Source organism: Phocoena phocoena, chromosome 2 (genome assembly GCF_963924675.1).
Source record: "Phocoena phocoena chromosome 2, mPhoPho1.1, whole genome shotgun sequence".
NCBI classification, from domain to species: domain Eukaryota; kingdom Metazoa; phylum Chordata; class Mammalia; order Artiodactyla; family Phocoenidae; genus Phocoena; species Phocoena phocoena.
In genome coordinates, this window is record NC_089220.1 from 37,197,623 (window position 1) to 37,212,175 (window position 14,553).

The 14,553-nt window shown below is 41.4% G+C and overlaps 1 protein-coding gene across 2 annotated transcripts in view; it reads right to left on the reverse strand.

The window, feature by feature from the left end:
• The window catches only part of SYNE2 (spectrin repeat containing nuclear envelope protein 2), a 281,501-nt gene that overhangs the window by 244,168 nt on the left and 22,780 nt on the right, over positions 1-14,553 (reverse strand). For both annotated transcript variants that reach the window (XM_065871886.1, XM_065871885.1), the window contains exons 2-6: positions 11,394-11,455; positions 10,342-10,437; positions 10,174-10,251; positions 9,992-10,084; positions 4,050-4,231 (exon numbers count right to left, since the gene is read on the reverse strand). In XM_065871886.1, coding sequence (XP_065727958.1) covers positions 4,050-4,231; positions 9,992-10,084; positions 10,174-10,251; positions 10,342-10,437; positions 11,394-11,455 — 511 coding nt within the window. The remainder of the gene's footprint in view (positions 1-4,049; positions 4,232-9,991; positions 10,085-10,173; positions 10,252-10,341; positions 10,438-11,393; positions 11,456-14,553) is intronic.

The window sequence follows — 14,553 nt, forward strand, 5'->3', positions numbered from 1 at the left end:
GCCAATCACAAATGGACAAATGTTATATGATTACACTCTCTTAAGGTACCAAACAGAGTGAAATTCACTGATAAAGAAGGTAGACCTCTGGTGGCCAGGGGAAGGTTGAGGGGAAGGAGGAATAGGGAGGGGAGGTGTTAAACAGATAGTTTCAGTTTTGCAAGATGAAAAAAGCTCTGCAGACAGATAGCAGTGATGGTTACACAACTGTGAAGGTACTTAATGTCACTGAACTGTACTCTTAAAAACTGTTAAAGTGGTAAATTTTGTTCTATGTATATTTTATCATAATAAAAAAGTTATTTAAAGAAAACCCATCATTGCTTGTCATTATATTTAGAATAACATCTCACACTCTGGCCCACAAGGCCAGACAAGCTTTGCTTCCGGCTTACCTCTCCCACCTTTGCATCTCCCCTCTCTTACAATGTTGCAGTATGTGGCTAGACCACACTGACTCCATTTTGTCAGCTCCATCTTAGGCCCGCAGTCCTACCCGCCTGTTCTCTCTGCATGACCGAGCTTTAGCCTGCTCACGAGGAATGTGCCTAAGCCAGATAAGTTCCCCATCAACTTTTACCCCTGCCTTCATCTGATATGAAAACTGCAAGAATGCCTTTTGCTGACACAGATGGTTAATGGTCATGAGACCCCAGGGAGAGGAAAAACCCCTGGTTCCTGTTGGTGCAGACATACTTCTCCCTTCACAGTCAGATTCTGTTTTAGCTTTGGCCCCTTTATATCTCCCTGTACCCCTTTTGAGGGCAGGGAGCACAGCTCTGAATGCCTCTGGATCCTTGTCTGCCTGATCCTGCCTGTAAGTTACCCACAATAAATTTCATAACTGCACTTTATGGAGTGCCTGTTTCATTCTTCAGCCTTAAAGTTCCTTCTCAGTTCAGAGAATATTATTCAATATCTCCACCTTCCAACATGCAGTAACATTGGCTTCATTTCTGCTTCTCCACAGCCTTTTTAATCCTTCTGCCTGGACACTCTTTCTCCCAGAGATTCATACACCTAAAGCCTTCTCCTTCAGGTCTCAGCTCAAAGGTCTCCTCCTCAGAAAGGCGTACACACTACTATATGTAAAATAGATAACCAACAAGTACCTACTGTATAGCACAGGGAACCATATACTCAATATCTTGTAATAACCTATAATGGAAGAGAATGTAAAAAAAGAATATACATATTTATATATATATATGTATAACTGAATTACTTTGCTGTACATCTGAAACTAACACAACATTGTAAATCAACTATATTTCAATAAAAATTTTTTTAAAAAAGAAAGGCACTCCATGACCACCTACCAAGGGCACCCTCTTCCTATCCTTGACATTCTCAACCATATCATAAGTCCTTCCTAACTTTACAGCCAACTATAATTATCAAATTTATTCATGTGCCTCTCCCACTAGGGTGCAAGCCCCTTGAGAACAGGGGCCCTTTCTTTCTTGCCCATCATGTTACTCACCCACCCTGCAAACAGTGCCTGACATAAAAAGGTGCTTAACATATATATCTCAAACCACTCAATTTGTGTTCAACAAGAGATCACTGAATATTTTGTAAAAGCATACAGTAGCCTACAAAGTGTGGGAAATATTCGGGAACAACCACAGTTTCCTTTCATATCCCATAAAAACACAAGGAAATTCAATGGACTAATTTAAGTATATATCAAAAGTATACATGATAAAAGCTACTCAAGAAATAATCTGCTTCAGATGACCTGGGCTTTCCTGGATCCCTTAGGAAAAAAGTCTAAACTATGATTATGACAAATTACATAGTAAGCAGTGACTTTCGTGTCGTTTAACAAACACTTATATGGTGCCCGTTGTGTCCAGAAACTGTTGCAAATGTTTTTTTTAAAAAAAACACAATTCTTGTAAAGCACATAATAACCCTATGAAGTAAGTGTTAAGTATTGTCCACGTTTTATGATTAAGGAAACTTGAACACAACGAGATTAAGTGTCTAAGCCTACCAGTTAGAAAGTGCTGGGAGCCAGAACTCAAAACCTGGTATTCCAGCTTCAGCGTGCGCGTGTAAGTACTCAACTAAATTGATGGCTATGGGGGGGGGGCAGTGGGGCTAAAAGCGGGGCCGGACCCGCCAGAGCGCTAAGGGGGCCAGAGCCGGCTCAGGGCCGACCAGCAGACACCGCGCTCCATACAGCACCAGGCTGGGAACTCAGCTCTGCCCTGAGGGGCCAAAACAAGTGCCACACAGAACGTGCTACTGCTACTGCTACTGCCGGGCCTTGGAGAGGGCGGGGCTGGCTCCAGAGTGACTGGTAGGGTCTAGACTCACGCAGACATCACAAATTGGGGCCCAATTCATCTCCTTCAGAAATAAAAAAAATACCACATATTTCTTACAATATAGCCTTACATCTGAGCCCTAGAGAATCACAGAGTATTCAAACAAAAGTCACCCAGTAATACCACCAATGACAGCCAAAACTACAATAAACTCCTGATGAAATACTTAAGAATTACCTACTACATCTTAATACGTTTAGCATAAGCTCTATAGTTGAAAAGTAAGGATGGACATGGGGAAAAGGTAAACCTTGGTAAAATATATGGACTTTGAAAGGGTTTGAAGCATATTTAAGCATAAGTGAAACAAATCTGAATATGGTGTAATAATGATTTTCACACATGCTATATTTTGGATTTTAAAAATTTAGGAAACTGAAGTAAAATCATCTCCAGGAAATTCAAGAAAAAGTTCATTTAATATACTTAAAACCTGTAAGATATGCATGTATATTTGTGTCCCCTCACAGAATACAGAGGATGAATGACAACTACAGAAAGGTAAGGCAGAAATTAACATGTTAGCCTTTCATTAGGAAGCAGTTACTCAGAAGCCCAACATTTGAGAGGGCTTAGCAACATTTTTATGCCTCTGTTTATCTGGACAATGCTATGATGTGACAAAGAACGCCTTTTGAACTCTATAGGTCTTTTTGTGGTGGATCTCCTGCATCCTAATTCCTTATTTTCCTAAACTCCATCCAAGCAGTTGGCTAAATTGAAAAAGTAAACGTATCCCAAGAGCAGAAAACATTTTCCTATGTAAAAAAGAAATTATAGTGGGAGGAATTGGGAGACTGGGATTGACACATATACATTATTGACACTATGTATAAAACAGACAACTGATGGGAACATACTGTATAGCACAGGGAACTCTACCAAGTGCACTGTGGAAACCTAAATGGAAGGGAAGTCCAAAAGGGAGGGCATAACTACATGTGTATGGCTGATTCATTTTGCTGTGCATTGGAGGCTAACACAACATTGTAAAGCAACCATACTCCAATAACAATTAATAATAAAAAAGAAATTAAAAAAAAGAAATTATAAGCATTAACTTCCCTTTATCATCTCCTTTTTTTAAAACACCTACTCTCTTGTTTCTTTGTTTCCTAATTGAGCTACGAGTTTCTAAACAATGGGGACCATGGTCTTTCATGCAGCCCTATAGAGTTCCAAGGGATAATTTTATGAGTTGGCTACTCATTCACTCATTTTTCATTCATCCACTCAACACATTTATGGAGCACCTACCAAGAACACATATTAGGCTAAAATTAAGGGAATACACAGTCAACTAAGATAGAGCCCCGACTTTTAAAGAGCTTCTAGTATGGCAAAACTTTTTGAATCTAAATCCACCTTCCAGATGCATAGGGGAATTGTGCCTAAAGAAAAAGATATTTAAAGACTACTTTATTTGCACACAGCAATAGACCACTATACATGGGAGTGGGAGTGAGGGAAGTTACCCAGATGATACCACCTTCTGGTCTTCAAAACCAAGTGTGGCTGAGCTCACAGAGGTCCACATGTGGAAGATTCAGTGTGAGAGGAAGGGGGAGAGTGAGCCTTTTCTTTTTATGACAGGGAAGTGTTCAGGTGGGTGTTACTCCTATTTGGCCTGATTTTCAGACCTGGAAGTCGGTAAGGTTGCGTTGGTGGGTACAGCTGCCCTGTGTGTCTCCTCTGGTGGAGCAAACTACTTACATGGCACATTGCTCCTGAGCCCACTGGAGAAGAGCCTTCTTTGCAGACATCTGCCATCTTTCTTGGACTTTGGAGCATTTCTTAGCTGGAGGACTTGAGGTAGGAGATGAGTCGACCACACTCACACTGTCCAGGGAAGGCTGATTGTAATTGCAAGAAAGAGTCCGGGCAAGCTCCTCAATCTAAGGAAGACATAATAATTGTTAACGTGTATGGAATCATAGGTTAGCAGCATTGAGGCAAAACCTTCAGCCAGAACAAGACCTAAAAATTATCATATAACAGTGACAGTTTACTCATGGTGAAATGAGTACTGGGCAAACCTTTGAATAATGGCATTTGCCATCTGGGGCTACACATTGGCTTTTGGGACTTGCTCTCACCCAAGCATATGGCGCTCCACATCAAGGGCAGGCATCTATTTGCCCCCCCCCCCCCCCCCCGCAACATGCTTATAGAGCACTTCACTGGTGCTCCACCTCTGTCCATCAAAACTGAACTGAGGGGCTTCCCCGGTGGCGCAGTGGTTGGGAGTCTGCCTGCCGATGCGGGGGACGCGGGTTCGTGCCCCAGTCCGGGAGGATCCCGCATGCCACGGAGCGTCTGGGCCCGTGAGCCATGGCCGCTGAGCCTGCGCATCCGGAGCCTGTGCTCCGCGGCGGGAGGGGCCGCGGCGGTGAGAGGTCCGCGTACCGCAAAAAAAAAAAAAAAAAAAACTGAACTGAGCCAAACTGAACTGCTAGTCGAGAATTTCTCTGGAGAGACTGGGTCAATTAAAATGCATCCTTGATTATAAACCATTAAGAAACAAATATACATACAGGAAAAAAATAGTCAAACACGAAGAGGTAAATCCCAAGCAAGAAAAAAACCGCCCTTAAGTATATGAAAAATAACTTCATTAGTCATTTCAGAAATCTAAATATATACAGCAAGAGAACAGTTTTTTCATACATAACACAGGCAAAAAATTTTTAAAGGTAACAGTCAGTGATGGTGTGAATACCAGAAACTGGGAACACGTAAATTGGTTTAGATTTTTTTGGAGGGCAATATGATAATACCTACAGAAAACGTTAAAAGATAAATCCAGGGCTTCCCTGGTGGCGCAGTGGTTGAGATGCAGGGGACACGGGTTCGTGCCCCAGTCCGGGAAGCTCCCACATGCGGCAGAGCAGCTAGGCCCGTAAGCCATGGCCTCTGAGTCAGCGCGTCCGGAGCCTGTGCTCCACAACGGGAGAGGCCACAACAGTGAGAGGCCCGCGGACCGCAAACAAAACAAAACAAAACAAAAAAACAAAACAAAAAGAAAAATCCAGAAACATAATAGAAGTATTATTGAAAGTGTACACTTCTTTCAATGATTGACAGACTCACCAGATAACCAATAGTAGGTGTGACCAATACAATGAACAAATTTGATCTGGTTGGCATACCCCATTGCACCTAAAATGGCAGAATCAACATTCTTTCCCAGTGCATATAGAATATTTACCAAAATTGACCATGCTGAGCCACAAAGCAAGCCACAGCAATTTTGAAGGACTGAAATAATTCAGATTATATTTTCCAACCACACTGAAATTAAGTTAGAAATCAGTACTAGTGAAGATATAACAAACCTCCAAATATTTGGAAATTAAGCCATAGATTGTGATAGAGCCCATGGGTCAAATGAGAAATCATAATGAAAATTTGAAAATATTTTGAACAGAACAAAAATGAAAATGTTATATTCATGGGTTAAAAGATGCATTATTTAAAAGATATCAGCTTTTTCCAAATGATTCTATACATTCAATCAATCCTCATTAAAATTCCAGCAGGTTACGTGTGTGTAAATTAACAAGTTACTTATAAAATTTGTATGACTATCAAATCAACATGTTATCTACCTTAAGCTTACACAATGGTATATGTCAATCACATCTCAGAAAAAAATATATACGGAAATACAAAGAGCAAAGAAGCCAAGATAATCTTGAAGAACGAGTTGGAAAACCACAATATCAGATATCAAGACTGACTGTACAGCTACAGAAATTAATGTAGTATAGTATTGGTACAAGGATAAATAATGGGACAGAATAGACAATCTGAAAATGGAGCCATACCTATATGACTACTTGATTTATAAAGGTGATACTACAGTGCAGTAGGAAAATGATGGTCTCTTCAATAATTACTGTTGGATCAACTGGATAGCCATATGGAAAAAAAAATCTTAATTGCCTTAACATAACATACTCAAACAAATCAATTCATTCTTGAAAGACTGTAGAGCTAAAAGTAAACTGTGAAATGATTAAGCTTTTAGGAATGTGCTGTCCAATATGATAGCCACTAGCCACATGTGGCTATCTAAATTTAAATTAAATAAACTTTAAAATTTAGTTCCTCAGTCATACTAGTCACATGCCAAGTGTTCAACAGCCACAAGTGGCTAGTGGCTACTGTTCTGTCCAGTGCAGGTACAGAACATTTCCATCATTGCAGAAAGTCCTATTGGACAGAACTATTCTAGAAAATAACATAAGATATCTCCATGGTACTGGCAAAGGGAAAGAATTCTTTAAAGGACATAAAAAGTACTAGCCACCAAAAAAAAAAGAAGCTGATAAATGTGAACTACATTAAAATTATGAATGTCTGTTCATTAAAGATTTGAGAAAGCAAGCCACAGAGTCAGAGAAGATATTTGCAATTTATAAATACCCAACAAAGGACTTGTATCCAGAATACATTTTAAAACTTCTATAAATCATTATACACAACAGCATAGCTAAAATAAAAGTTTCTAATGCCAAGTATTAGCAAGGATTGGAGCAAGCAACTCTTACACTCTGGTAACAGTGTAAGTCACAACAAGTTTGAAAAACTGTTTGGCAGTATCTACTAAAGGTGAAGATCACATGCCCTGCAGACCAGCAGTTCCAGTCCTAGATAAATATGCAACAGAAATAAGGGCTTGTACCACCAAAGGGCATATACAAGAATGTTTTTAGCAGCTTTATTCATAATAGCTTAAAATTGGCAGCAAAAGAAATGTCCGTCAACAGTAGAATGGTAAATAAGTTCTGGTATATTCATGCAATGGTATATTCATATACAGCAATGGAAAAGAAAGACCCACTGATACCTGCCTCAAGAGGATGAATCTCACAGACATGATGTTAAGTGAAATAAGTCAGGTAGAAAAGACTATTATATAGTATATGCAAAATAATTCTGTTATAATTCTGTTTATATGGAGTTTAAAATGCTAAACTAACCAATGATAAAGATCAAAGTAGCGGTCATCTTTAGGGAAGGAGGGCAGTGACTGGGAGAAAGACCTGGGGGCTCTGGGATGCTGGCAATATTCTATCATCTTATCTTCAGTTAAATGGTGGTTACGTGGATGTGTTTAATTTCCAAAAATTCATCAAGCTCTACATCTAAGATTTGTGCAGTTTTCTCCGTGTGTTGTATACTTTTGACAAAAGTTTATTTACAATATTAAAACAAAACTTTAAATTGATTCTTTTTTTTTTTTTAATTTATTTATTTTTGGCTGTGTTGGGTCTTCGTTGCTGCCTGCGGGCTTTCTCTAGCTGCGGCGAGCGGGGGTTACTCTTCATTTAGGCGCGCAGGCTTCTCATTGCAGTGGCTTCTCTTGTTGTGGAGCACGGGCTCTAGGCACGTGGGCTTCAGTAGTTGTCACATGCGGGTTCAGTAGTTGTGGCTCGCGGGCTCTAGAGCGCAGGCTCAGTAGTTGTGGCGAATGGGCTTAGTTGCTCCACGGCATGTGGGATCCTCCAGGACCAGGGCTCGAATCCGTGTCCCCTGCACTGGCAAGCTGATTCTTAACCACTTTAAAAAGCTTTAAAAAGCTACAATTTTGCAAATCTTATGGCCCAAGAATGCCGTTTCTAGGAATTTGGCCCATGGGTATAATTAAGATTATATGCAAAAGTTTTATGTTAAGGGTAGTCTTTTTGGAATTGCTTAGTCATAAAAAACTGTGAGCATTCTGACTGTCCCTTAATGAAACAACAGTGCTTTACAATAGAACATCATACTTGCATTAAAATACATATAAATTCAGAAAGATTTTAATTAGAATTGCTTGAAAACAGTAATGGATAGCATGACCCCATTTTGTTTAAGACATACATGCATGAATATATATATTAATTCCCACTGTATATGTCATGAAGACTGTACACCAAATTAATTGAAGTGGTTATCTGTGAGTGACAGAATTACAGATGACTTTATTTTCTTTTTGTTGTCTATATTGAAATTTCAAATTATATTTCAAATGTCCTAAAAAGTATGGGAAAATATTAAAAATGCCTATGAATTATCAAATTTTAACATTTTACATTTGGTTCATAATTTTTTAAAGAAATAAAACACAAATACACTTTGAGCCTTCTGTCTTTCCCCCTTCAATTCCATTTCCTTCCTTTCCCAAAGGAAGAAAACCAAAATCCTAAATTTAGTTTTCATCATCCTCACATATATTATTCTACTATCACTACAAATACAGGTATCCAGGAATGATATAGTCTCATTTTGTATGTTTGAAATTTTATATAAATTAGTTATGTTATTTTCTAGTTTTCCTAAAATAAGCATTTGTTTCCCATATAATTTTTAAAGTTATTTTTAAAGTAATTATGGAGATAATAAACATGTAACTTTTTTTTTTTTTTTTTTGCGTTACACGGGCCTCTCACTGTTGTGGCCTCTCCCATTGCGGAGCACAGGCTCCGGACGCGCAGGCTCAGTGGCCATGGCTCACAGGCCCAGCCGCTCCGCGGCATGTGGGATCTTCTCGGACCGGGGTACGAACCCGTGTACCCTGCATCGGCAGGCGGATTCCCAACCACTGTGCCACCAGGGAAGCCCCTGAACATACAAGTTTTTAAGTAGCTACAGAAAATATGCACTAATTTAAAATCCCAGGCCTGAAAGAATGTATTTATCAGCCATAAGTGTCATAAAGTCAGGACTATACCTACTTATTCCCTGTTATTTTCTTTCTTTCTTTTTGTTTTTTTTGGCTGCATTGGGTCTTCATTGTTGCGTGCGGGCTTTCTCTAGTTGCAGTGAGTGAGGGCTACTCTTCGTTGCAGTGCACGGGCTTCTCTTTTCAGTGGCTTCTCTTGTTGCAGAGCACAGGATCTAGGTGTGTGGGCTTCAGTAGTTTCAGCACATGGGCTCAGTAGTCGTGGCACACGGGGCCCAGAGTGCAAAGGCTTCATTAGCTGCAGCATGTGGGGCTCAGCAGTTACAGCGCACGGGCTCTAGAGCACAGGCTCAGTAGCTGTGGCACACGGGCTTAGTTGCTCCACGGCATGTGGGATCTTCCAGACCAGGGATTGAACCCGTGTCCACTACATTGGCAGGTGGATACGTAACCACTGTGCCACCAGGGAAGTGCCCCCTGTTATTTTCTTACTGTCCCAGCACAAAAGTTAGCACAAAGTAGGTGCTCAAAAATATTTGTGGAATGAAATGAAAGCTATGAGTCAGTCTTGGGACAGAGCTAGATGTTGCAGGATTATTAGATTAGACAAGGGACCTCAAAAATAGGGAGATTTTACCAAGTTTAATGGGTTAACTTTCAAGAATTTACTCCAGAAGCTTCCTATTCTCTCTTCTGACAGAGTAAATAAACAATAATAAGCAAAAATTTACCATGGCAAGTTCTATTCAGACTGGTGCTGATACCATGGATATTTCAGGATATCATGATAATTCAGCATTCAATTTTCAATTGAAGAATAACATAAGTGGCAAAGGGTCTGCTATATAATTTCCACCTGACAAGACTTCCAGAGGGTCCTATTTCTGGAAGAAGCTCTAGCATCAAGTCACACTTATTGCATTACACTTATTTCATACTGTGGTAATTAGAACAGGAATACTTTTCGTATCATCAAACTACTTACATGAAAATGCAGTATAATTGTCCAAATTAGGCCAAGAATAATGGATGGGTTTCCATCTATAATATCGGTAACGTGAATATTTATTAGCTTGATCTGGAAAAAAAAGAAACGCATGTTAAAAGGATAAAATATTTCACAGCATTTATCTCCCCAATGAATTTTCATGTGAATTTCATACTCACTGATCGGTTTTTTAGGAATCTCAGGGCATGTTCTATATTGCTTCTACACTGGAATGTATTAGATCCTTTATCTCGAGGCTATGAAATTCAAGCAAAATATATTACTCACAAATGTGATTTCTTTTTTTTTAATCTACAAAATTTCTTAATGTTGTTTTAAAAGCTTACCAACTGTTGTCCTGAGAGTACTTCCAGCAGGTCCAGGAGGACATGCCCCTTTTTAATGTCTGCGAATAGGTCCGACACAACTGAGGGAGGGGTGTGCTACAAAAGGTCACAAGAAAAGTAATCATTGAAACTTTGGTCCAAAAACACGACAACTTTTAAGAATCTCATAAATGTGCTTTTGCATCTTTGCAAAAGCTAAGATTCAGTAGTGATTTTCTTCTTAATTAACAGAATGTAGAAAGCACACGAAGTTCCACATCAAAACATGGTAAGGAAAGTAGTGAATTTATCTCACAGCAAATTTCCAGTAACACAACACTCTTTCAGCTTTCACTGAGAGCTTAAAACTTGTGCAGTGAAGTGGCATTCAAGATGCTCAGAATCAGCCAATAGTGACCCATTTGGGGAGATTACATTTCTGGAGTAACCTGTTTATGAATTTCCTCTTTTTAGAATGACAAGCACTGTGCTGGGATGGGTAGCCTGGGTGAAGAGGCTCACTCATTTTGTATCCAGGTTATTCCAGGCACCCGGATCACTGAAGGCCAGGATAGCAGAGAGATTAAGATCAAGGCCTCTGGGTCCAGACTGCCTGGGTTTGCATCCCAGCACGATCACTTGTAAGCTGTGGGACCTTGGAGAAGCCACACAACGTCTCTGTTTCCTTGTTCTCTAAACACAAACAATACTATCTGTCTCAGGATGTTGTGAAGTCACTGAAACATAACGAGTGATCAGTACATTTAAAGTACTTACAACAGTGTCTAACATAACACTCAACATATATGACTTCTTGTTACAATTTCATTTGATAAAAGAGATGTTACTGCTTTAAATATTTTCTAGCACTGTCTCCCATATCCTTAACAAAAATGCCCCCTTTTCGTGTTGGAGAAGAATAACAGATACATCAAAACAAGATCAAGGTGACATTCAGCACATTTTTTCAACCTTTTACATGTCACCAGTGCCATTTTGGGGACCAAAACTGAGGGAACAGGAGGAATCACTTAAATATATATTTATAGCTGATTTGCTCTCTTTTTCCTCACCTTTGCCAACTGTGAGTTTATCCAGCATGTGAAGGTTTTCTTCTGAGTGTCTTCCTGTTCAGCTATTTAAAAAGGACAATAGCAGTTAGAAAACGAGAAGCCTCAGAAACCATTTGAACAAATCAACGTTTCAAAGGTCTGTCACTCTGGGTACGTGTGTGTATCTCACAATCTTATAAACGTTCTAGGACTTAGTTTAAATTTCAGATGTTTGTCCAAGAAGTGTTTTGGAAATATAGCACGTTGAAATAAGATATTTCTCAAAGCCACCGTTTAACTGCAAGAGACAACGGTTTTTAATATTTTACCGACAAAAGAATTAGCCCCTACATGACCTTGACAGTGCTGTACAAGGACCTGTGAAGAAAAAAAAAAAAGGGTTTCTAATCCAAATGGACTTGCAGTCTAAGCCAACGCCACACGGTACTTCAGATAAACCCAGAACATCTGAATACATTTTAAAGGGCTCATAAAGTTGCAGCAGTTTAGTCTTGACATTTATCATGAAGAATATATTGTCACTGAATTAACTGTCAATCAGCTGCAATTAGAGTCAGAGAGACCTGAGTTCAAATCCTGCCTGCCTGTGTTACTGAGTAGCTGTGTGACGTGGGGAAGGTTCCTCATGGAATAAGGTGAGAACCACTCTCCGCTAGAGACTGTTAGTGGTTCACTCAAAGTGAACAGACCCTGGCACCAAGGAAACACAGAAGTGCTAGCTCTCACTCTTACTACCCAGGCAGCAGTCCAGGGAAAGATCAGAACACTCGGTGTGGATCCTTCCTTCCTCCCCAGGGCAGGAGAAAGCTCCATCCCGACACCATTCTTCCCCTCACCTCTAGCCCCTCGGCTCCAGCAGACACCCTCAGCCCTGAGGCCAGGGGTTCCCCTGCACACAGGACTGTCTTTCCATTTCCCCAGATCTCCTCATCCTACTGGACAGGGGTGAGAGCAATCCAGACACCCACTCCTCCCTGTGCCTAATGCTTACAGCCTTGTTCCCACCACCTACCGCGGGCTCAGATCTCATCTCACTGTGCCTTTGCCCCTGCTTACATCCCATCAACACACACACACACACACACACAGTTCACACACTCAGGTCCCCCTCCATTCTCCCTCTAATTTCCAAAAGACTCTGCACGTCCCCCAATTTTTCTCATCTCCCACCTCTCCTTAACTCCTGAAACCCTTCACTGATGCTGAAATCCATAACAGACCATCAGCGAAATCCCCTATGTGCCCACTACCCTCTTCACCTTTCTGCTCTAATTGAACCTCCACCCTAACCCAGAACTCTGCTTTCCCCACAGCCCTCCCAAGTGACAGCACTGCTTTCTCTTACAGACCCTGGAACACTAGTTCCTTGCTCTTCGCTGCTACTTCCAGATCATTTTCCACTCTCTTTGTCCCTGAAATGCTCCAGCTTTAACTCTCATGGCATCAGACAGTCCCCACTATTACAGTCATCTACTTACCTCTGTCATTCCTCATCATTTCTCAAAGGTTTTAGTTCCTTCCCCACTGTTGCTCTTTCCAACGTGACCCCTAATTCTTCGTAATCTCAATACACATACTGGTGAAACTTCCAACCTTCTGGCCTCTCTGTTTCTTGAATTCTTCTCCAATAAATGTGTCTTCTGCTCTGCCTCAACCACTCACTGTCATGGTTATACCCTGACCTTGTCATTACTAAAAACTACAACTCATGGTCTTGAGTTCATGCATCCCCATCTCTGAACATCATTCCTTATCTTTTCAGTTCATTCTCACTAGTGTCTCGACTCCAACAATCCTTGGAGTCCATCAGCAACTCCAAGCCATCAATTCTGCCAGTTTTACACTGTCCCTCGCCCCCTTGGTCTCCTTCCTTTCATCCTTATCCATTGTAAATTCCACGATCAATTATTACAAACATTCCCTTGCACCTCTCTTTCTGCTGTGCGCTCTTCATCACCACTCTCTGCTCACTCATACCTGCACGCATGCTGCTGAATGTAGCTGGAAGGAAATCCGTAACTGCGGACCAGTCTCATTGTGACCACCAAGTAGGCCCTCAGTGCTGCCTGGAAGTCATAATACACTGCCCTCTCCCACTCCTCTAGACAGCAATTTCACACTCTCTCCTTCTTTCTCAAACTCCTAACGCCTCCCCTCCCATCCTTACTCTCAGCTGAGACCTTGCTTCCCCAGGACACTTAGAGATCATCTACTCCCTTGTCTAGTAACCTATCAAAAGGCTCTGCCTCCAGCCTGTTAGCATGGGTGAGCCAGCCTTGCTCAGACCTAAAGCCAATCCCTTCCTTCCCTCATTCACCAGGTCTCATCCCTTTGGAGCTACTCCAGGACCTTTTACTCCTTTCTCTCCTGTATTATCCTCTCCCCAACCCAAGACTATTCCCATTAGTACTGATCCATGCTATTAATTCGCCCATCTAAAACTAAAAGCAAAAAACAACCCTGTCTTGACCCCATCAGGTACAGGTCCATTGTGGCAAAACTCCTCAAATAGATTTGTCTATGTTCCTGGTCTCCAGGTCCCCTCCTCCTTCTCTCTTAACTGAACCCACACCAATCATGCCCTTACCATTCCGCTGAAACTACTCTTTCATCAAGGTCACCATGAATCGAGTTCATCAACGACCCCCCCAGCCCCCACTAAAACCAATGATCGATTCTCAGTCTTCATCTTTCTGGAGCAATCAGCAGCATTCAGTACAGATAATCACTCTCTCCTTCTGCTTGCAGGCCCCTGTACTCTCTGTCTTCCTCCTCCATCACAGGTTGGCTTCTCTCTTTCTCTCACACTTCATGTCCAATGCCTCGGGAAATCCTCTTACGTCCACCTTCAAAATATATTCAGGGGGCTTCCCTGGCGGCGCAGTGGTTAAGAATCTGCCTGCCAATGCAGGGGACACGGGTTCGAGCCCTGGTCCGGGAAGATCCCACATGCCGCGGAGCAACTAAGCCCATGTGCCACAACTACTGAGCCTGCGCTCTAGAGCCCATGAGCCACAACTATTGTGCCTACGTGCCACAACTACTGAAGCCCGCGTGCCCTGAGCCCGTGCTCCGCAACAAGCCACCGCAATGAGAAGCTCATGCACCGCAATGAAGAGTAGCCCCCGCTCGCCGCAGCTAGAGAAAGCTCTTGCGCCGC